This window comes from Colius striatus, chromosome 17 (genome assembly GCF_028858725.1).
Source record: "Colius striatus isolate bColStr4 chromosome 17, bColStr4.1.hap1, whole genome shotgun sequence".
Lineage (NCBI taxonomy): Eukaryota > Metazoa > Chordata > Aves > Coliiformes > Coliidae > Colius > Colius striatus.
In genome coordinates, this window is record NC_084775.1 from 14,687,724 (window position 1) to 14,709,947 (window position 22,224).

The 22,224-nt window shown below is 56.6% G+C and overlaps 1 protein-coding gene across 2 annotated transcripts in view; it reads left to right on the plus strand.

Moving 5' to 3' along the window:
- The window catches only part of CUX2 (cut like homeobox 2), a 68,841-nt gene that overhangs the window by 43,870 nt on the left and 2,747 nt on the right, over positions 1-22,224 (plus strand). Inside the window, exons 2-19 of one of the 2 annotated variants that reach the window (XM_062010094.1) lie at positions 7,788-7,869; positions 12,141-12,278; positions 12,382-12,484; positions 13,603-13,679; positions 13,757-13,823; positions 14,130-14,178; positions 14,826-14,930; positions 15,406-15,597; positions 15,708-15,766; positions 15,905-15,953; positions 16,062-16,161; positions 16,395-17,021; positions 18,011-18,112; positions 18,923-19,698; positions 20,144-20,303; positions 20,804-21,073; positions 21,273-21,461; positions 21,570-21,843. In XM_062010094.1, coding sequence (XP_061866078.1) covers positions 7,788-7,869; positions 12,141-12,278; positions 12,382-12,484; positions 13,603-13,679; positions 13,757-13,823; positions 14,130-14,178; positions 14,826-14,930; positions 15,406-15,597; positions 15,708-15,766; positions 15,905-15,953; positions 16,062-16,161; positions 16,395-17,021; positions 18,011-18,112; positions 18,923-19,698; positions 20,144-20,303; positions 20,804-21,073; positions 21,273-21,461; positions 21,570-21,843 — 3,419 coding nt within the window. Of the gene's footprint in view, positions 1-7,787; positions 7,870-12,140; positions 12,279-12,381; positions 12,485-13,602; positions 13,680-13,756; positions 13,824-14,129; positions 14,179-14,825; positions 14,931-15,405; positions 15,598-15,707; positions 15,767-15,904; positions 16,162-16,394; positions 17,022-18,010; positions 18,113-18,922; positions 19,699-20,143; positions 20,304-20,803; positions 21,074-21,272; positions 21,462-21,569; positions 21,844-22,224 lie in introns of both variants that reach the window. The other variant, XM_062010095.1, reaches the window with a different exon arrangement.

Genomic DNA, 22,224 nt, shown 5'->3' on the forward strand with positions numbered 1-22,224 from the left:
TTCTTATATAAGCCTTCCCATATCAATCTTTTCCTTGAGGAAGGAGAAGCAGAGCCAAGAGAATTGTACCCGCAGAGAATAAACTCACCTTCTGCTTCCCCCCCTTCCCTGATTAGCTAAAGGGCAGTTTCTTTCTCTCCCCAAGAGCTGCAGTTTAATGGCAACAGCTTGAGAGGGACAAAGTTTGAATATCCTTGCGACGGAGAAAAGAGCAAAGCGAAAGCCCTGCTAATTACAAAAGTTGCTTTATGAAAGATAATTCAAAGCAATAATTTAGCAAACATAATCAAGTAGCGCAGATGGGGATTTTGATGAATAGTTTGCAACATGCAATTAGCAGCTCTTGCAGTTACATATCATTAACCCTCAGAGCACAAAAATTATTTTCTCATTATTAGATGAAAAGGTAAAATTAAGCTGACTAGACAGTAAAGGAACAAACTACAATTAATTACCTTCATTTATTACAGTCATTATTTTAAACTTTTTTGTGTGTGTGGTTTAAACTCTGATAGATGGATGAAAACATCTAAATTAAAAGTTTTGTTCTGCTAAATGGGAGGTGAAGCTTTGGGATGCTTGTGGGTGCAGCCGCGTGTTGGGGTCAGTGTGGTTCCATCCCAAAGATGGGGACCAACGGGAAGCCCCTTTGTCACCCAGCTATGTCCATGCCAGGGGTGCAGAGCCCCACACACTCACCCACAGAATCATAGAATGGTGGGGTTGGAAGGGACTTTTAGAGCTCATCTAGTCCAACCCCCTGCAGAAGCAGGGTCACCTAGATCAGGTCGCATGGGAACATGTCCAGGCGGGTCTTGAAGCCCTCCAAGGAAGGAGCCTCCACAACCCCTCTGTGCAGCCTGTGCCAGGGCTCCCTCACTGAAACACTGAAGTAGGTTTTTCTTATGTTTAAGTGGAACTTCTTGTGTTCCTGCTTCATCCCATCACCCCCTGTCCTGTTACTATCTACTATAGAAAAGAGGGATGTCCCAACCTCCTGACACCCACCCTTTAGATATTTGTCAATGTTAAGATCCCCCCTCAGTCTCCTCCAGACTAAACAGCCCCAGTTCCCGCAGCCTTTCCTTGCATGAAAGATGTTCAATACCCCTGATCATCTTGGTGGCCCTGCACTGGCCTCTCTCCAGCACTTCCCTGTCCCTCTTGAGCTGAGGAGCCCAGAACTGGACACAGGACTCCAGATGAGGCCTCTCCAGGGCAGAATAAAGGGAGAAAAGAAGCTCCCATCCCCTCCCTGAAATGATTTTCTGCAGGAAAATCATTTTCCAGGGAAATAATTATGGGGGACTGGTAAGAAATCCATCCCTGCTTGGAATGAACCCACCCTGGTGGCACCTTCTCACTCTGATGGCTGGAAATCTTTGAGCTGCCTTGAGTTCGATGCCGAAGCCTTTCGTTTCGGCTCATGTGCTGGTAGCAGATGGTTTGGAGTTGCCAACTGTCAGCAAATGCACTGAAAAAATAAATGAAAGAGGGGAAAAAAAAGGTAAGAAAAAAAATACCCAACCCCTCAACTAAATCAGCCAGGGATAAGGGAAAAAAGAGTGCATGAAATTGTGTTGATGAGGATGGTAAAGTAAGCTAGAAATAAGCTGGGGCTGTGGGAAAGGGACAGAGGCTGTAGGAAGGGGATGGATGGGGACTGTAGGAAGGGGATGGACAAGGGCTGTGGGAAAGGGATGGACAGGGGCTGTGGGAAAGGGACAGGGACTGTAGGAAAGGGATGGACAGGGGCTGTAGGAAGGTCATGGACAGGGGCTGTAGGAAGGGGATGGATGGGGGCTGTAGGAAGGGGATGGACAAGGGCTGTGGGGAAGGGATGGACAGAGGCTGTGGGAAAGGGATAGGAGCTGTGGGAAAGGGATGGACAGGGGCTGTAGGAAGGGCATGGACAGGGAGTGTATAAAGGGGATGGATAGGGGCTGTAGGAAAGGGATGGACAGGGGCTGTAGGAAGGGGATGGATTAGGGCTGTAGGAAGGGGATGGACAAGGGCTGTGGGAAAGGGATGGACAGGGGCTGTGGGAAAGGGATAGGGGCTGTAAGAAAGGGATGGACAGGGACTGTGGGAAAGGGATGGACAGGGGCTGTCAGGGTTTATGCCAGTCCAGAGGCTCAGCCCAAGAAATCCCATGGTGTGGAGAAAGCAAAGAGCTCGGGCCTCTTCTCCCAGAGATGCCGATCAAAAAGGCGGGGGGGCAAAACCAACCTAATGAGCTGAGCATCCTCTGCCTGTACTCTCAGGAACTTTGCCAAAGCATCATTGAACTTGTCAGGAAGTATTACAACAAAATTAAGAACCAGCAGCAATTTCCCTGCGTTCGGGATCCTCTGCTTTATCAAGTAAATTATTAATGCCCTTTTTTTTGGCCGTTAAGCAGTTACTTGCAGCAGTCTCGGTGTATTTCTCATTAGAAATAACATCATCTGAAGAACTTCTATTGATTCTTTTTTTCCCCCCCTCTCTCCTTTTCTTCTTTTTTTTTTGGTTTTAATCTCCAAATCATGAACACCAACAACATATTTCTGGGACGTTCCCTTTAACTAGAATTCTCGGGCTGTATTTTTATGTTATTGATCTTTTGGATGTGAATTGCTTCTTGGCCTTGTGCAAACGTTGTGAGCTGCTTCTGCCTCGGAGGAACGGGAGGGAGGGTGAGGGGGTGATGGGGGGGTGGGGGTGGGATGGGTCTGCAGGAGTGCAATGGGTTCTGTTGGTGTGCAATGGGTTGATGTGGGTGTGCAATGGGTTCATCTGGGGGTGTGATGGGTCATGTAGGGGTGTGATGGGTTCATGTGGGGTTGTGATGGGTCATGTAGGGGTGTGATGGGTTCATGTAGGGGTGTGATGGGTTCATGTGGGGGTGTGATGGGTCATGTAGGGGTGTGATGGGTTCATGTGGGGATGTGATGGGTCATGTAAGGGTGTGATGGGTTCATGTAGGGATGTGATGGGTCATGTAGGGGTGTGATGGGTCATGTAGGGGTGTGATGGGTTCATGTGGGGGTGTGATGGGTTCATCTGGGGATGTGATGGGTCATGTAGGGCTGTGATGGGCTCATGTGGGGGTGTGATGGGTTCATCTGGGGATGTGATGGGTCATGTAGGGGTGTGATGGGTTCACGTGGGGATGTGATGGGTTCATGTGGGGGTGTGATGGGTTCATGTGAGGATGTGATGGGTTCATGTGGGGATGTGATGGGTTCATGTGGGTGTGCAATGGATCTGTGTGGGGGTGTGATGAGTTCACATGGGTGTGTGATGGGTCCGTAGGAGTAAAATGGGTTTATGGGTGTGCAATGGATCTGTAGGAGTGCAATGGGTCTGTGTGGGGGTGTGATGGGTTCACGTGGGTGTGCAATGGACGTGTGTGGGTATGTGATGGGTTTATGTAGGTGTGATGGGTTCATGTAGGTGTGTGATGGGTCCATAGGAGTGCAATGGGTCTGTGTGAGTATGTGATGGGTTCATGTAGGTGTGTGATGGGTCCATAGGAGTGCAATGGGTCTGTGTGGGTATGTGATGTGTTCATGTAGGTGTACAATGGGTCTGAAGGAGTGCAATGGGTCTGTCAGTGTGCAATGGTTCTGTGGGTGTGCAACGGTCTGTGAGTATGTGATGGGTTCATATGGGTGTGTGATGGGTCTGTGGGTGTGTGTGAGTGTGTGGTGAGTCTATGGATGTCCTGTAGGTCTGTGCATGTGTGTGATGGGTTCATGTGGGTGTGTGGTAGGTCTATGGGTATATGATGGGTCTGTGGGTGTGTGTGAGTGTGTGCTGGGTCTATGGATGTCCTGTAGGTCTGTGCATGTGTGTAATGGGTTCATGTAGGTGTGTGATAGGTCTATGGGTATGTGATGGGTCTGTGGGTGTGTGGTAGGTCTGTGCACATATGTGATGAGTTTAAGGTGCTGGTCAGACATATGGCACTGGGAAGGCAGCGAAGGACCCCGGCACAAGCCTGGCACACGGTGGCTCCAGCCCCCATCACTCAAACTTCTCCCTGGGGCGAGCAGCTCCCTCCCAGGCCCTCCCTCCTCCCTCCCCTCCCTCAGCTCTCCCTCTCTCCCCTATTTCTTTACACATCAGCAAAAAAACTCGAGGAAAATAGCGAAGGCTTGAATGTATTTTTTCATCAGTTCCCTTCACCATTCGGGGTCTCTGCTGCCGCTTTCTCCCCCGACAGCTGTTCCTCTCCGCTCAAAAAGAGCTCATTTGTGGTTTACTGCCACCAGTATTTAGATGGAAATAACCCACTACTTATCCCACACTTGATCTCATGGATATAAGAATAAACTCAGCGCCGGTGCGCCGCCGATCCCGCGCCTTCGGCGAGGAGCTGCCGGTGCCGGGAGGGGCCCAGCCTGTGCCGGGGTGGGGGTGGGGGGGGAGGTCTAACCATTTTGTCAGTCAATTATCATAATATTTCTGCTTCCAAATGTTTAAAAAGTTGGCTTTGGAAGGGTATAATCATGGCACAGAGGCCAGCCTGACAATAGTAATTAATTAGGCTATTAGGCATTCTGCAGTGATAATTGCTTTGCTGGAAAGTCACCAGCCATGAAAGGGACCCGGCGCGTACATGTAATTCATCACGGTGCGGCTGCCGGGCCTCACCTTGGGCATGCCGAGGCTGGGGGAGGGAAGGAGGGAGGGAGGGAGGTGGAGGTGGGGAAGGGAGAGAGAAAGGAATCGTGTGTGGATCTTGAAAGCAGAGGCAGAGCTCCCCGAGGGCTTGGAGGGTGGGGGGAGAAAGGTTGGTGGCGGATCGGCCGTTGGAGATGGGCGCCATGGTGATAGAGGCAGTGGGGATGATGCCATCCCGGCCCTGCTGAGCCAGGGCTACCCTGAGGCTGCTCAGCTCCCTCATTTTTATCGATATTAGAAGCTGGAGATTGGGAAGAACCTTTTCCCTGAGAGGGGTGTCAGCCCCTGTGCCAGGCTGCCCAGGGAGCTGGGGGAGTCCCTCATCCTGGAGGGATCCCAAAGCCGTGGGGCTGAGGTGCTGAGGGCTGTGGGTTGGTGCTGGGCAGAGTGAGGGCAGGGCTGGGACTGCAGGAGCTTCCAGGGCTTTTCCAACCCAAATGATTCTCTCATTTTCTCCTCTTCTTAGCAGGACACTGGTGACAATGCCCTCACATAGGGGAACGGGGTTTGGTCCCAGCTTCTGTCCCAAGAAAGCAAAGATGTGGTGTTTTTACTTGATTTTAGGGCTGATGTGAGGCTTTCCCAGGTGTTCATTTAGCTCTGTGTGAGAAACAGGTTGGAGGGAGCTGCTCAGGCAGGAATCTCCCCTGGCATTTTGGTCAATTATCCCCATCTGGAAAAGGTCGCTCAAAACTCTAAATATCTTGTTTTCACTGATATTTCCTTAAAGTTTAGTGGGACTCCAAAAGAGCAGAGCTGACACCTGGCTCACTGTCCTGCTCATCTTCCCTGCCAGTGGTGCCTGGCACTGACATGGGTTGAAGAGCCACAAGCTGGCAAGGGAGGATGGGGCTGCTGAAATAGCCCCCAAATGCCTCCTCACCAGCAAACTGCAGGTTCTGTGGCTCTGGTTAAGTTTCTGGTGGTGGTTAATGAGTGAGAAGGTGTTACAGGTGCAGCTCCCAGGATGGGGAGGGCTGAAGGAGGGCTGAGCAGCTGTTTGACCCTGTGTGTGATCCAGGAAACCTGGGTCCATGCCCAGTGAGCCTGTGGCCAGTGGCTGTGGAGAGATGAGGTCTGCAGGACCATGGCCTGGGGATGTGGCAGGCTCCTGCCCACCCTGGAGCCACAACATTCCCAGTGGGGGAATGGATTGGGAACTGTTTGGGTTGGAAAAGCCTTTGAAGCTGTTGGGAGTCCCAGCTCTCCCCTCACCCTGCCCAGCACCACTAACCCCTGGCCCTCAGCACCTCAACTCCACGGCTTTGGGATCCGTCCAGGGCTGAGCACTCCCCCAGCTCCCTGGGCAGCCTGGCACAGGGGCTGACACCCCTCTCAGGGAAACAGTTCTGCCTCAGCTCCAATCTCAACCTCCCCTGGGGCAACTTGAGCCCCTTTCCTCTTGTCATTCATTGCTGAGGAGCAGAACTGTGCCCTCTGCCCTGCCAAATCCAAAACATGCAGCAAGTGGAGTTGGGGGTCACAGAGGGCTGATCCCATGGAGCACCCCTGTACCACAGCTGTATCCCTGCATCCTTCCAGACCTCCTGGGCACATCTCCCTGTGCCAGCCCAATGCCAGTGAGCCCAGCAGGCACAGCCCTGTCCTGCTGCACCACCCCAGCGCCGCCGCTCGCCGCTGCCTCCCCCCTCCCCTCCCTGCTTTAGGATCGTTATTTTAAAGCAGCCTGGAGCCAAAGTGTTTTTGCAGAACGCTGAAGAAAAGCCCCCAGGTTCCTCCTGTGCTGGAAAGGTGTCGCTGAGGAAGTGGGTTTGTGTCCCAGACGCTGTGAAAAACCCGGCTTATACCATTTGAACAATAGAAAAATGATCTTTGTGCTCCAGTGCCTGCGAGCTTTGGAAGGAGAAAGAGAAGGAGGTTTGCTCAGGTGGCTGCTGGATTACAAATGAGCTGTTTTGCTTTGGGTTTGAATGACAAGCAATCACAATCCAGCCTGGCAGGGTGAGCTGGGAGCTCCGGCGGCATGGAAGGAGTGGGCAGAGGGAAACGATGCTCTGGCACGTTGGCTGTGTGGCTTGGGCTGAGGCACCAAGTTCAGGTAGCTTGATAATTAGCTCATTGGTGGCTCAAGAGTGGTTTAATTGACTGTCTGCTCTTGGTAATGGTGTGTCTGCCAGCATTGAAAGCTGAGTGGGCACCTCTTCCTCCATCACGGCATGGTGTGGGTGCCCAATTTGGATCAAACAGGGCTTTTCCCAGCTGGGAATGAGTTGCCTCCACCCCCAGCTCCTGCACAAGGGCTGGCAGGGACACAGAAGTCTGTGTGTCCCACCAACACTCCATCCCATCTGCTGCAGGTGGGGCTGGGTGTGCTGGGGGAAAGAGGGGACAAAGTGTGCCAGAGCCTGGTGGGAACCAACCTGCACCCCGAGGTGTCATCATGCCTCAAAAAATTAAGGGGAATAAATGATTCATGGTCATAAATGTTGAATGGGAGCACGTGGCAGATGAGTATGTTGTTTGGTTATTAGCAATGCAATGTACCATCTCCCTGATGCCACTCTGGCACTCCATCAGCTGAGGGAACAGGGGTGTGAGCAAGAAAGTGTCTTGGTGCCAGTGCAACCATCCCTTCTGCTCATGACTTACTGAGAGAGTTGTTAGGGCATCGGAACGGGCTGCTTGGGGAGGTGATGAGGTCTCCATCCCTGGAGATATTTAAAAGGCACATAGCTGAGGTGCTGAGGGCCATGGCTTAGTGGTGGGCTTGGCAGTTTGAGGCAAGGGGTTGGACCTGATGAGCTTAAAGCTCTTCTCCAAGCAAAATGACTCTGAGCTGCTCTGATTCTTTGACCACTGTGGGCGGGTGGCTGTGGAGGGCAGCGTGCCGGCCACGGCCCGGGGAGCACAACAACAGTCAGGGGCCTTTATTGCTTATTTAAGCACTGACATTAAATTGTAATCTTCATTTACTGAGAGCACATCAATGATTCAGGGCCAGGTGACGTGTCAGCAGCGCGAGGAGCTCAGCCAAAGGCAGCGGAGCTGTGCCAGGGGGGCACCCGTGTGCCATCACTGCTGACACCCGTCCCACCGATTCCTCCTCTCTGACCCTGCCTTGTTGTTGTTGTTTTTTGTTCCTTTCCATCTCCCTGCAGGTGATTGCACTTAGTAAGAGAAGCAGTAAGGAGGCTGAGACGGCTTTCCTGAGCATTTACAAGCAATTCCTCGAAGCTCCAGGTAAGCAGCGAGGCGGTGAGCTGAGCGCTTAACGAGTCGCGTGGCCGGCGCTCGAGAGGAGCCAGCGAGGCGCATGGTGCTCTGCAGAGACCAGCCGAAGACAGGAGGAGTGGAAACAGCTTTTGCCATCGCTGTGTTTCAGCCCCTGAGCCAAATGCATCTTGACATTAGGAAAGGAATACATTTGCTCAGCCCTTGTAATAACACCGCGGCTATCCCCGGTTGTCTTTTCGACGGTAAGTTAACCGAAAGGGCCCAGCAGCTCAGGGATGGCTTTTTCCCCACTCTGCCTGCTGTGGAAGGGTGTAAACCCCCTGTTCAGGTCTTGGGAGGGGGAAACTGAGGCACGGGGGCTGCCCTGAGGCTTGTGTTGGCAGAGTCGATGCTGGGGGCCGGGTGAGGGGCCGGGACCCCCCTCCCCGCAGTGTCGGGCACAGCAGCACGGAGCGTCCCCCCAGACAGAGCTGCAAACGGCTGAAGATGTGCAGAAGGGCTCCTGCAGGGCCACTAATTCATTTTCCAGACATTTAGGAATAACAAAATGTTTTAATGATTTCTTAGGGGAATTAGGGAGACATATTTTTGTCCTCATTAAATTTTCCTCTGTGCTACAAGAACCAAATGTCAGCTCGGTTTCCAGATCCCAGTTATTTTCCCTCCCCACCTCCCCCCGCCGTGCTCCTGCTGCTTGCTCGTGTGTGCACAGGGATGCACACACATGCACACCCCGAAACTGCTCCCCTATGGCCTCAGCACCTCTCCTCCTCCCTTCACTCTGCTCTCCTGCAGCAGCCATCTCCTGCCCACCCCCAACATCCTCCCAGCCGTCGCTTTGCCCCCGTCTGTTACATGTCCGTGTGTCTCTCGACAGGAGAACTCTTTGTGGAATACTTTACAAGCGCCACATAAGTCCTGATTCGACATTTTTTGCTTTGAATGGCTGCTGTCAACACAAATCTCTGGCAGAGACTGTAACGGAGCCTGATTGCTCAGCAAGTATTTTGATAAGTGAGCTGGCTGTGTGTCTGTAATTACGGGAGAAAACCGTAAATCTTTTGGATATTGTTCACACAGATGTGGCGTGAAGGGAAGGGGGGGAAGCAGTAAAATGTGTTAAAAGCATAATTAATGTCATTGTTGTTGGGGATGATTTGATTTAAGGCTGACTTTGACTCGTAGAGGGATTCGTAGGGTGCCGGTGGATGCGTTGGAGCAGGTTGGGATGGGGTGGTGGAGGGAGGTGTGAGAGCTGATGGCACCGTGGATGTGCCATGGATGCCGCATGGGTGTGCTATGGGGGTGCCACGGGTGCCCATGGATGCCCTGTGCTCCTCTTGGAGCCTGGCAGCAGCGTGGAGCACATGTCACTCTTCAGCACCCCACCATGGAGACCTCTGCTGAAGGGGCAGGGGCACAGGGCTGAGCTGGTGGTCCCCAGGGAGGTGGGTGCTCCCTGGAGCTGCCCATGAGAAGCTGATCATCATAGAGTCATAGAATGGTAGGGGTGGAAGGGACGTTTAGGGATCATCTAGTCCAACCCCCTGCAGAAGCAGGTCAACCTAGAAGAGGTCACATAGGAACATGTCCAGGTGGGTAACCCAAGGCAGGCAATGAGCACCCAAGACACCTCCTGCCCCATCCCACCATCCACAGTGCTGCTGTGGGGGTTTCCAGGAGCAGGTCAGACCCCATTCAGTGTGTGGAAAGGACCCAGTGCCCTGTACCAGGGCTGAGGACAGCACAAGGGACCTCTGCCCACTGCCCCTGGCGCTGCTGCAGCACTGCTGGTGCCACTAAAGGCAGCCAATAACGCCAGCTAGTGGCAGGACTCATTATAGATGCCTTTTTCTATCTCTAAATATCAAATGTGTGTCTGTATATCTAGTGAACAAGCATGTGGAGCGATAGATAAGTGCGTCTGGGCAGCCAGTTCTGCTTTCTGACAGGAACTTGCCACCCTCAACATGTGCCACTGGGCTGTGGGCTGGCAGCACCGGAGCGTGGGAGGCCCCTGGGGCCTGTTTTCAGCACGTACATCTCTCTTGTCCCTCATCACCAGGCTGGGGCAGCTCACAGCCATCCCCTCCTTCTCTTTGGTATGGGGGCTGAACCCCTGCGCTGTGGGCAGTGCCCCGAGGCCTGGCCTGGGGCTGGGAGCGTGGCGGCCATGGCGGCAGCAGGCCATGCGCTGAGTCTCGGGCGTATCCTCTCTGCAGCCCTGCAGCACGAGGGTGGATTTGCTGGCAGCACCAGCACGGTGTGAGCTTGGTGCCTGGTCCCAGCAGCCCCTGGGTGCCTCTGGACACCTCACATGCGGTGCCAGAGCTGAGGGCACTGTGATATTAGCGTGATGTAATGAATCCGTTCGGCATCAGCGCTGCCCCAGCTGATGGAGGAAGCAGAGCTGGAGTGCTGCTTGTTCTTTTCTCAAAGCCCTGCTCCCCACCACTTCACCCCAGGCTGTTGGCTCCAAACAGGGAGCAGAGCCCTGGGGAAATTCACAGGAGGGGAAACACTGACCTGAGGGGAAAACTCCCAGAGCTTTATTGCTTGGGCCAGTTCCTCCCACGTTGTTTCTCGTCGTGGAGATGAGAACAGTTGCCAGTGTGGATCGAACGGATCCTGCCCCAGCGTTTATCCCTGTGGAGGTGGCTCATGGGCTGGCACAGAGCCCCTGCGGCCAGAGGAGCACGGGAGGGACCCCCGGTCCCCGCTGCCTGTGAGCCGGGGCCCTGGAGCACAGGGTTTAATTGGCCGTGTCGTTATCTCAGCTCATGTACTTACGGGTGTTATTGATGGCTGTGAGAGCATCCAGCCTGGTTTGGGGCTGTGCTGCATCGCTGCAGCCTCCTCTGATAACTCCTGCGTCCTTGCATGGGGAACCAGCCTAGAGGATGCTGAGGCGAGGGGTTGCCTGAGCAGCCCTGGGGAGTGGGGTCCCATCCAAGCCCGTTTCAGTGCCAAAGCCAGCAGCATGCTGGCAGGGCTCAGCACCCATTGCTGGATGCATCCCTATGGCCAGGATCTGGGCACAAACCTTTTATCCCAGTGTGTCCACGGGGTCTCTGGTGTCCAGTGGAAAGAAGAGGGGTTGTTCTCTGTCGGGAAGGATGCTCCAGGGCCTTTTGGTGTCAGCATGTGGGGCCTGGCAGTCACTGGTCCTGTGGGGGAGCCACACAGCAGGTGCTGGGGCCCTGTGCCCCTATGGGAAGGCAGCAGCAGGTTGGTGGGACCCCAAACCCCATCTTGGGGTGCATATGTCTCAACACTGCCTGTTTTCAAGGAGCATTCATGCTGGGCATTTGCAGTGAGGATCCTGGGTCATATCCTGTGTTTTCCAGGCAGCTTCACCCCAAAGATACCCAGTGCTGTGGTCACTCAGACCACCCCAAATCCCATGGCATGGCCACAGTGGTGCCAGGCCCCTTCATCCCACACTGCTACCACCTTCAGCTGGGGACTTGCTGATCAGCATTGCTGCTCTGGGTCCCGTTTGGAGCAGAGGCAGCCAGTTGTTGGATTTCTTTTCCCTATCACCACTACTATTTTTTACCCTTGGATGCCTGCCACTCATTTGTGTCGTACAGCAGCACTCCCATCTCCATCCCACTTCCCTGTTTGTCTAACTTTTTGACCCTGGAGAATTCACATCTATTTTCTTTCTTCTTCTTTAAAAAAAAAACAACCCAAAAACACAACCCAGAAAAAAAAAAAACCCCAACCTCAAACCTATATTAACCTGGCTCAATAGGAGGCATTTTCTTGAACTTATTAAAAAATCCAGACTTGTAAATTAATTTGTTCATGTTGTACAATGGCAGTGCAGATGGACTCATTAGCATGCACACAACAAATAATTATAGATGAATTTTTAGCTGGCCTGCTTAATGGGCTTGCTGGGTTAATTATGTCAATGTATAATTACATCAGCCCTGGGAGACATAATGGCACACCCCGCTGAGCAGACACTAGCTAATGATGGTGTAATGCTGACAGAGGGAAGACGGACGGCTCGGAACGCACCTGCTTACCTCGGCACAAACCGCCATTGTCTGCGCCGAACCGGGGCTGCGGCCGGGACGTGGTGCCCCCCGCAGCCCTGATGGCCCCGACGGCCCTGGGGATGGGGATGTGGGACCCAGGGGTGGCGCTTGGTTTGAAGCGGGGTGTGGATGGTGGGGTGGGTGGTGAGGAGGGTGGGCAGTGGGGAGGTTGGAGAGGGTTGGTGACGGGCGTCTCTGCCGCTCACCGCCGCACCCCGTGTCCCGCAGACCCTGCTCCTGTGCTGGAGGCTGCCCGGAGCCTGGAGGACCGGCTGCAGCAGCTCCAGCGCCTCGAGCCCGAACCTCCCCCTCTGAAGGACCTCAGCTGTCCCTGGAAGAAGCACCCGGAGCTCGCCAACACCAAAGGTACCCCCCTTGCACAAGGGTCCCGAGCTGGGTGCCCCCACGTGCCTCGGAGCATCCCTGGGACGTGTTGGATCTCACCTGTGACACGTGTGTCCCCCCACAGAGCACAGAGAGGGGCCAGCGCCAGCGGCCCCGCTCCCCGGCATCAACGGCAAAGCACCGTGCACAGAGGCTTTGCTGCAGAGAAATGACTCAGAGAAGCAAAAGTACGTGAGTACCGGGGTCAGGGTAAATCCAGGGTGCTCTGGGAACATGTGGGTGTCCATCTGTCCTTCCCTCACCTCCTCTTTGCTGTCGGGGTTGAACACAGACATATCCTGTCTAGAAACCTGCTCTTGGGCGTTCTGAGCATCTGTCTGTCCGTCCATTCTCCAGTCCAGCCCGATTCTGGGCAGCAGAGCTGGAGCAGGTCCCTCCTGCCAGCCCCTTGTGCCACCTCCCAGGCAAAGGGCCTTGCTCTGACAAATGGGTTAACTCCAGGTCGGTGGATGAACCTTGTTAAATGGCCTTTTAATTTGGAGGCTCCCGGCTTTCCCGGCGCCTTCATTGTTATTCCTTAAACATGCTGCACCGGGAAACAAATGAGGAATCTTTAAACCCTAAATTGCAGATCTCAGCGAGTAAGTTCCTGGCAAGTGCAGGCTATAAATAATGCAGAATAACTTTTCCCTGATTGCTTCCCCCTCCTATTAATTACAGGCAGGGGTGGGCTGCCACCCGCCCCATCAGAGGGATTTCAGCCACAGGGATCAGGGACCATTTTCAGCCCAAAGTGGGGTGGTTTTTTGCACCTGGGGCTATAAGCCCCTTAACCCCAGGGGGTAACATGGCTTGAAACTCCAGAGAGAGTCCAGCTGAGGGCTATCAGGATGCTGAGGGGACTGGAACACCTTTCTTATGAGGAAAGGCTGTGAGCCCTGAGGCTCTTTAGCCTGGAGAAAGCTGAGAAGGAACCTTATCAATGCTGATAAATACCTAAAGGGTGAGTGTCAGCAGGCTGAGGCCAGTCTGTGTTCTGTGCTGCCCAGTGACAGGATAAGGGGTAATGGGCACAAGCTGGAACACAAATAGTTGCACTTAAATACAAGGAGAAACAGCTTTGGTGCTGAGGTGAAGGAGCCCTGTCCCAGGCTGCCCAGGGAGAGTGTAGAGGTTCCTTCTTAGGAGGTTTCCAACCACACCTGGAGCTGTTCCTGTGCCCCCTGAGCGAGGGAAACCTGCTTTAGCAGGGGGTTTGGCTGGCTGAGCTCTGCAGGGCCCTTCCAACCCCACCAGTCTGGGGTCTGTGGTGCCTCAGCACATTGGTGATGCCCGTCTCTCGCAGGGGGCTGCAGGAAGCACAGGTCACTTTGGCTGCTCGGCTGGGGGAGGCAGAGGAGAAGATCAAAGTGCTCCACGCAGGTAGGGGGATTGGGGTAGAGGCCACTGGCCATGGAGGGGGCAAGCTCCCACTCCATGCCTCACCTTCCTCTTCCCAGCGCTGAAGGCCACCCAGACAGAGCTGCTGGAGCTGCGCTGTAAATACGACGAGGAAGCTGCGTCCAAGTAAGTCACCGTGATGCCCAGAGGCTGAGCTGAGCAACGCAACAGTGTCCTCGTGGGCAAGAAAGCCGAGGGTACCTTGGGCTGTATTAGGGAGATTTTGGGCAGCAGGTTGAGGGAGATTCTCCTCCCCCTCTGCTCTGCCCTGCTGAGGCCTCATCTGGACCCTGTGTCCAGTTCTGGGCTCCCCAGCTCAGGAGAGACAGGGAAATGCTGGAGAGAGGCCAGTGCCAAGATGCTGAGGGGATGGAACATGTGTGTGAGGAGGAAAGACTGCAGGCCCTGACACCTCTTGCTTTCTCATCACAGGGCAGACGAAGTAGCCATGATCATGACAAACCTTGAAAAAGCCAACCAGGTGAGCTGGGAGCTGGCACCTACTCTGCTCTGGGGCTGAGGGGTCTCACCCTGGGTGCTGCACCCACCACAGCACCGTGAGCATCTATGTGGGCTCAATGTCTCTCCCCAAAAATGGTCCAGGGTGGCTGGGCTGTGGACTGGGAAGCTCTACAAAAGGTGGGGTTCTGGTTTCCTTTGCCCTGTGGCTTCTCCAAACCAACCCAATGTGAACCCCTGCCCCATGTTGGGGGTCACTGGTGTGTTTGGGTTTCTGCCATGCTCCATTTGCCTGCTCGTCCTCACCTCCAGGCCCTCCTGGGTGTTTCATACTGCCAGGTGTTGATTTCTAGTGTAATTACTTCTGGTTTTATCCAGCCTTATTCATTAGTTTCATTTAATACTGAAAATGTAGGTACAGATGGATGATAAAAGAGACTTAAAGAGCCATTTGCATGTAAATATGGCCTTTTGGGTGCAAAAAGCAATGTGTGGGAGGTGGTGGCCAGGACCAGGAACTCTGTTAGGACTTGGGGAGCCAAAGTGCATGGAGGAACTCATGGGGTTCATGCTGGGAGCAGGATGCTGAGGAGGGCAGTGATTTGGTGCAGATCTTGGAGCCTCTCTCTGCCCTGTGCCTGGCCTGATGTGCTTTCTGCTCTCTTGCAGCGAGCGGAGGCGGCGCAGAGGGAGGTGGAGAGCTTGAGGGAGCAGCTGGCAGCCGTAAACAGCTCCCTCCGCCTGGCCTGCTGCTCCCCACCCGGCGCTGCTGGGGTGAGAGCACCCTCGGGACTGCACCCCCCCAGGGCTGAGGGCATCCCCCACAGCCAGGAGCATCCCATTGTGCTTGGGAGCATCCCCATCATAGCCAGGAGCATCCCACGGTAGCCAGGAACACCCACCCTGGCATTTTCAGGAGCACCCTGTTGCATCCAGGAGCATTTGGGAGCAGCCCCAAATGATTGCCCATGATTGAGGCATTTTTGCAGCATGGGGCTGGTAGCATTGGCCATGCCCCACCTGCAGCCCCAGCCTCCTCCAGGGCACCACCCAGCAGATGTACCTGGGAGACCTGTGAGGGCAAAGGAAAGGTCTGTGCCTCCCCAAGCACAGGGTCACCTCAACCCTTCATCCCACAGGGCTGAGTCCTGGGCTTGCCTGCTCCCTGTGGGGACATGTCTGGTGAGGAGGGTGGCCCGTGTCCCCACGTCAGATGGCTGGGAGCTGACAATGTCCCCTCTCCCGGCAGGACAAAGTGAACTATTCCATGTGCTCAGGGTCGAGGCTGGAGACAGCTCTGGCTGCCAAGGACCGGGAGATCCTGCGGCTCCTGAAGGATGTCCAGCATCTCCAGAGCTCGCTGCAGGAGCTGGAGGAGTCTTCTGCCAACCAGATTGCCGAGCTGGAGGGGCAGCTGGCTGCCAAGAACGAGGCCATCGAGGTGTGTCCATGGGGGCTGAGGGCATGCCGGGGAGGTGGGGACGTGGGTCTGGCTGTGCTGGGTGTGCACCGGGAGCCAGCTGCAAGGATTCCCTCCTCTCTGCTCTGCAGAAGCTGGAGGAGAAGCTGCAGGCACAGGCGGACTACGAGGAGATCAAAACGGAGCTGAGGTATGGCTCAACCAGCATCCATCCACGCCTGCTGCCTGCCCGGCCCCCGGCCGGCTGGGTGCTGCGGGCACCTGTGGCACACTTGAGGGCAATGAAAAGCTCTTCTCACTGAGTCATTCCCCCTTGTCTCCCTCCCAGCATCCTGAAGGCGATGAAGGTGGCCTCTGCCAGCTGCAGCCTCCCCCAGGCAAGTGCCGCGGCGCGTGCCGACACGCTCGCTGGGCTGTGGCACGCGTGCCAGCCCTGCCGCCGGTGCCCACGCCGCCCCATCCCATCTCGGCTTGGCTCCTTGCAGAGCATATCGAAGGCAGAGGAGGCCCTGCTGCTGGGGAAGGAGGCTTTCTACCCCTCCCAGAAGTACCTGCTGGAGAAGCCCAACCTGCTGGCCAGCACTGGTAGGGTCACCAGATCCCACTGGGAGCAGCATCCCTGGGAACGTGGGTGGCAGGGATGGATCCTGCCCTGGCTGTGGGAAGGAGCCCAGAGCTGGCAGTGGGATGAGGGGAAGAAGAGAGGGTGGGATGCCACCTGGGGAAACTGAGGCAGGAGATGCTTTGGTGCAGGGGGTGTGCCAGGGCCACTGGCCAGGGGTCTCTAGCGCGTCTCCCTCTCTCTCATTCATCTCTAGAGGAAGATCACTCCGAAGACGAGTCGGGGAAGGAGTCGTTGGGCATGGAGCAGCCGTACCCATCCCCCCAGCACGCCCCTGCAGACGAACCCACCTCTCCCACTCCCCTCCCGCCCCTGCCCGGCCCTGGCCTGGCCCCCGACGGCCCGCGGACTTTCCCGCTGTCCCCGTTCCCAGGGGGCGAGCAGCTTTCGGGGGACTCCAAGACCCCCCAGCTCCCACCACCCACCTACAAGAGCGAGAGCGTTGTTGGGGGGCCGCCCTTCCCTTCCACCTTCTTTGGGGCCAAGAGCGGGGCCGTGCCCGGCAGCACCGCGCCGGCCGCCAGCCCTCCCAGCGAGCCGGCCGAGGGCAGCGCCGGCGGCCCCGGCGACGAGGAGCAACTGGACACAGCCGAAATCGCCTTCCAGGTGAAAGAGCAGCTGCTGAAGCACAACATCGGGCAGAGGGTTTTCGGGCATTACGTGCTGGGGCTGTCACAGGGCTCCGTCAGCGAGATCCTGGCCCGGCCCAAGCCTTGGCGCAAGCTGACAGTGAAGGGCAAGGAGCCGTTCATCAAGATGAAGCAGTTCCTGTCCGACGAGCAGAACGTGCTGGCCCTGAGGACTATCCAGGTGCGCCAGAGAGGTGAGTGGTTGGGGTGGTCCCTGTCCCCAAGGCAGCAGCGGGTGCCCCGTGCTGTGGTGGGGATACCTGCCAGCCTGTGATGTGGCAAGTCAGCGGTGGCACAGGGATTGTCCCTGGGATTGTCCCTGGATTGGCACAGGGATTGTCCCCAGCATAGCCCTGCTCGTTGCAAGGGTGGGCTGGAGCTCTGGCAAACGATAGCAATTAACAACAGCCTGTGGTGGAAGCTGCATCCCCGGACGTGCTTTACTCATTTATTCTGACAAGTGCCATTTAATTATTCATCGGGCTGTTTCGTGCCGTATGAATCAATGTGCTGGGGAATATTTTGTTCAAATGATGAAGTCTCGGTGCTGTGGGGACTCGGTGTCGTGGCAGCACTGGTGTGGTGTGGTAATGCCTGGCTCTGGGCTTGGCAGCTCCCGGCACCATCACAGCCCTGGTGGCTGCTCACTCGGGTCCCTGTGCTGGCAGTGGGTCTGGGCCATGCAGGTCCACAGTCCATCCACCTGCTGCCATTTCAACTCAGAGGGCTCAGATTTATCTCCTGGATCTGTGTTCCTGTGCCCCCTGATGAAGGGGAACCTGCTTAGTAGGAGCTTGGGCTGGAGGAGCTCTGCAGGGCCCTTCCAACCCCCACCATGCTGGGATCCTGTGATCTGATCCAGCACTAACCCCTCACGCACAGAGCCAGGAGGGCACAGTGCCAGGGATGGGGGATGTGGTCCCTGTGTCTGTGCCCTGCACCCTGTGTGCCAGTGTGGAGCAAGTGCTTTTGCATGGGCCAAGTGGGCTGGGAGGTGCCACGCCAGAGGCGAGAGCCGGCAGCCGTGGCTTCAGGGGGCAACTAATCGGGAGTGACACTTGTCTTAAAACCAGCATCCCTAAAAATAACTGAACATGAGGAGCAGTAAATAATTCCTGACACACAAGCGGAGCTTGTAAAACCAGCGCCGGTGACAGAGCTGTTATCCTGCCTCTTTGATCAGGTAGCATCACACCACGCATCAGGACGCCCGAGACCGGCTCTGACGATGCCATCAAAAGCATCCTGGAGCAGGCAAAGAAGGAGATTGAGTCGCAGAAGGGAGGTGGGTGCCAGTGTCTGGGTGGCCCTGGGGGTGGCTGAGCCCCTGCTCTGCCCCTGCAGGAGCAGCAGAGGTTGGGTGCTGTGTGGCTGTGGGTCCCACTGAGACACCCACAAAACCTGCAGCATCTGTGTCTCTCCCTCCCTGAGGAAACATTATCCAGCCCCTGCCAAGGCCAGCACGATCCTGGGCTGACTCTGCAGCTGGATGGAGCAGCCCTGGCAGAGCCAAAGTGGGTTTTTGAGAGGGCATTTCCCCTGCTAACATCCACAGAGGAGATTAGGGATGTGATGGGGAGAAATGCTGGTAAATACAGTTTGGGAAATGAGTCCCCTGGCATTGGTGTTGGTCTCTGGGCTTTCAGGTACTTTAGATCTACTCCTCCCTCCCCCTCTGCCCCAAACCAGATGATTAAATGAGGAAGTGTGATCCATCTGGCACGAGGAAGCATTAAAGCAGCTGTGCTCACAGTCAATTACATGAAAAGAAATACATTAGAACAGGTAGTCTGCTGAGAAAGCAGAATCCTGGGGAATTGAATTAGGCAGGAACGGTGGAGGGACAGACTGGGAAAGCAAACGTGTCTGTCTATTGCCATCAATGGTAACGGGATTTGGTTTGCAGCTGCCTTTGAGCTGGGGCGGTGGTGGCTTTTGCTGTGTGGGTGCTGCTGGTCCTTCTCAGCGCTGCTGGACGGAGAGCACTCCACACCCCATGGGCATGAAAATCCCTTTCCTGCCTGACTTTCAGAGGCCACGTGGCGAGACGCCGTGTGCTGCACCTCGGGGCTCCCCTCACCCCTTTTCTTTGCAGGGGAAACCAAAACGCCGTCGTCATCGGCGGCGGTGGCCAACGGGGCGGGCAGCAGCAGCTCCGAGGATGCCATCAAGAGCATCCTGGAGCAGGCGCGGCGGGAGATGCAGGCGCAGCAGCAGGCGCTGCTGGAGATGGAGGCAGGGGCCAGCGGGCGGCCCGGGGACACGCCGCCCGCCGAGCGCTCCACGCTGGCTGCCGTCAGCCAGAACATCGTCCCCACCTACGTGAAGCAGGAGGAGGGGAGCGGGGCGAGCCCCGGCCCCCCGCAGACCCCCCTGGCCGTCCTCTCACCGGCCGCTTTTGTCCAGAGCATCATCCGGAAGGTGAAGTCGGAGATCGGCGACGCCGGCTCTTACTTCGACCAGCACTGGGCGTCGGAGCGGAGCCTGCTCAGCCGACCCTACACCTCTGTCTCGCCTTCGCTTTCCTCCTCCTCCTCGAGCTACTCCAGCATGGCCAACGGCCGGGGCTGGCCACGGGGAGAGCCGGGCGAGGGTGGCACCAACGAGGACGAGCTGCCGCCAGCGGACGACGAGCCGCAGCGGCTGCCGGAGATGAAGGCGGAGGGAGGCGGCACGGAGCCGGCAGCCAGCGGCCGTCTCCCCTACTACCCTGCCTACGTGCCACGGACCCTGAAGCCCACCGTGCCGCCACTGACGCCGGAGCAGTATGAGATGTACATGTACAGGGAGGTGGACACGCTGGAGCTGACCCGCCAAGTCAAGGAGAAGTTGGCCAAGAACGGTATCTGCCAGAGGATCTTCGGAGAGAAGGTACCAGCCTGGGGAAGGGCGGGTCTGATGTCCCCTCTGCTCCGTGACTCAGAGCCTGGGGGTCATTGGTGGCCTCTGCCACCTCCTTCCAGGGTCCCTGCTCCTCCTGGTGGGTTTCCCCTTGGAGGAAAGTTCTCATCCCTGGTGGGTTTCCCCTTGGAGGATGCTGAGTCCTCAGGGTCTGACCCAATCCCAAGCCATCTCCCAGTGGCCACTGCCAGCTGGTTGGTGACCCTTCCCCCCAGGAACACCTCCCCCATGGGACCAGTCTTCCCAGCCCACCGGGTATCCCAGGGAGACCACCATGGTCCCATCACTGATAGCTGGGGCCAAGGGGTGTGTGAGCACAGCAGCAGGCAGCAGCCTTCTTCCCCTCCCTCGAGGTGGGGACAGAGGGGCAGGCAGCAGCTCTGGCCGCGGCGGGTGACGCCTGTGTGGTGCCTAGGTGCTGGGGCTGTCCCAGGGCAGCGTGAGCGACATGCTGTCGCGGCCCAAGCCGTGGAGCAAGCTGACACAGAAGGGTCGGGAGCCCTTCATCCGCATGCAGCTCTGGCTGACCGACCAGCTGGGCCAAGGCATCAGCCAGCAGCCAACACCTTCCCAGGGTAAGTGCTGTCCCCACGTGCTGTCAGTGCCCCTGGTGCTTCTGCATCCATCCCCTGCACCCTGGCACAGGGCAGGTTTGTCTTGCTTCCACCCTGGTGCCAGGGAGAGCTGCCCCTGCCACCCCCAGCACTCCAACCTGCACCTCAATCCTGGGAAGCCCCTTCTGCCCCCATCTCCTTGGATGCATCCAACTCATTTTGAACCCCCTGAATTAGTCACTTGGGCAGTTTAGGGCTGTTACACGAATCCTCAAACGGTGTTTTATGAGAAAGAGGTTTTGAAAGTAATCTAGTTTTCAACTTAAAAATAAAGCAAAACCACCACAAAAATCTCTGGCTTTGTGCCTGGCATAAAGTAGTAACTGAGGGGTTTTGTGTTGGTGGTGATTTCTCACCCACTGGCTGTAGCTGCCAGAGGGACTCAGCTGGCAGCCCCAAAATACCCTTCCTGCTGCTGCCGGGTGCCCTCCCGCTGACCCCTGTGCCCCGCTGTCGCACAGCCAGCCCGGCGGAGCCCCAGCCGTCCCCCTCGCCGCCCCCCAGCCCCACCGAGCACGACAAGGGCTGCCAGGAGCCCCTCACCTTGGCCTTGGAGAGCAGCAAAGAAAACCAGCAGCCCGAGAGCCGGTCCACGCCAGCTCTGAGCGGCAAGACGTACCCCAACAGCCAGGGAGCCGTGGGCATCCAGGAGATCGTCGCCATGTCCCCCGAGCTGGACACCTACTCCATCACCAAGAAGGTCAAGGAGGTCTTGACGGACAACAATTTAGGTGCGGAGCCTCTCTCCACCCAGGTTTTTGGGAGCTGCTGGTGAGGTTGCTGTGGATGCATCACCCCAGTTGCTGTAGCTCGAGGGGAACTGTGGAGGGTGCTGGCTGGGAAACGGGGTGCACTTGTTGCAAGGAGGGACTGTAGCGCCCAGCCCCTGCTCTGCCCCTGCTCTAACCACCTCTGCTTCTCCTCCGCCAGGCCAGCGGCTGTTTGGGGAGAGCATCCTGGGCCTGACGCAGGGCTCGGTGTCCGATCTCCTCTCCAGGCCCAAGCCGTGGCACAAGCTGAGCCTGAAGGGGAGGGAGCCCTTCGTCCGCATGCAGCTCTGGCTCAACGACCCCCACAACGTGGAGAAGCTGCGCGACATGAAGAAGCTGGAGAAGAAAGGTGAGGCTGAGGGTGATGCAGCCCCTCCGGGTCAGGGGGTGCTGGGGGAGCTGGGGGCTCCCCGGGCCGGGGGCCGAGCGGCGTGCAGCTGGGTCTCATGTCCCGCAGCCTACCTGAAGCGGCGATACGGGCTGATGAGCGCCGGCTCCGACAGCGAGTCCCCCGGTGCCCGCTCCGAGTGCGCCAGCCCCGGCCTGCAGCCGCAGGACCTCAGCCTGCTCCAGATCAAGAAGCCCCGGGTGGTGCTGGCCCCGGAGGAGAAGGAAGCCCTGAAGAAAGCTTACCAGCTGGAGCCCTATCCCTCCCAGCAGACCATCGAGCTGCTCTCCTTCCAGCTCAACCTCAAGACCAACACCGTCATCAACTGGTTCCACAACTACAGGTACAGGTACTCGTGGGCTTTGGGTGTCCAATGGTGTCAGAGTTCCTCTTCCAGCCCTCCCTCTTGCCTAGATGGGGAGGTGCAGACCCATGTGTGGTCGCTGGAGATCCCCAAATGCAGGATTCCAACCAAAACTCTACGTGTGCCCTGGTTGGCAGGTAGTTGACCACCTTGCCCAAGTCATGTTGAGCATCTAAAGAGGTTACCCTGCTCATGTGCGCCTGCTCATTGTCATGGCACACCACTCACCCCCAAGCAGGAGCTCTGTGATGGGTGGAGGAGAACCTTATGGAGGCTGCTGGGGCCCAGGGTCCCTTCCCTCAGCAGCTTAGCCCTGGGGAGCAGCACGTGCTTCATCCTCAGGCAATATTGCATGTGGAC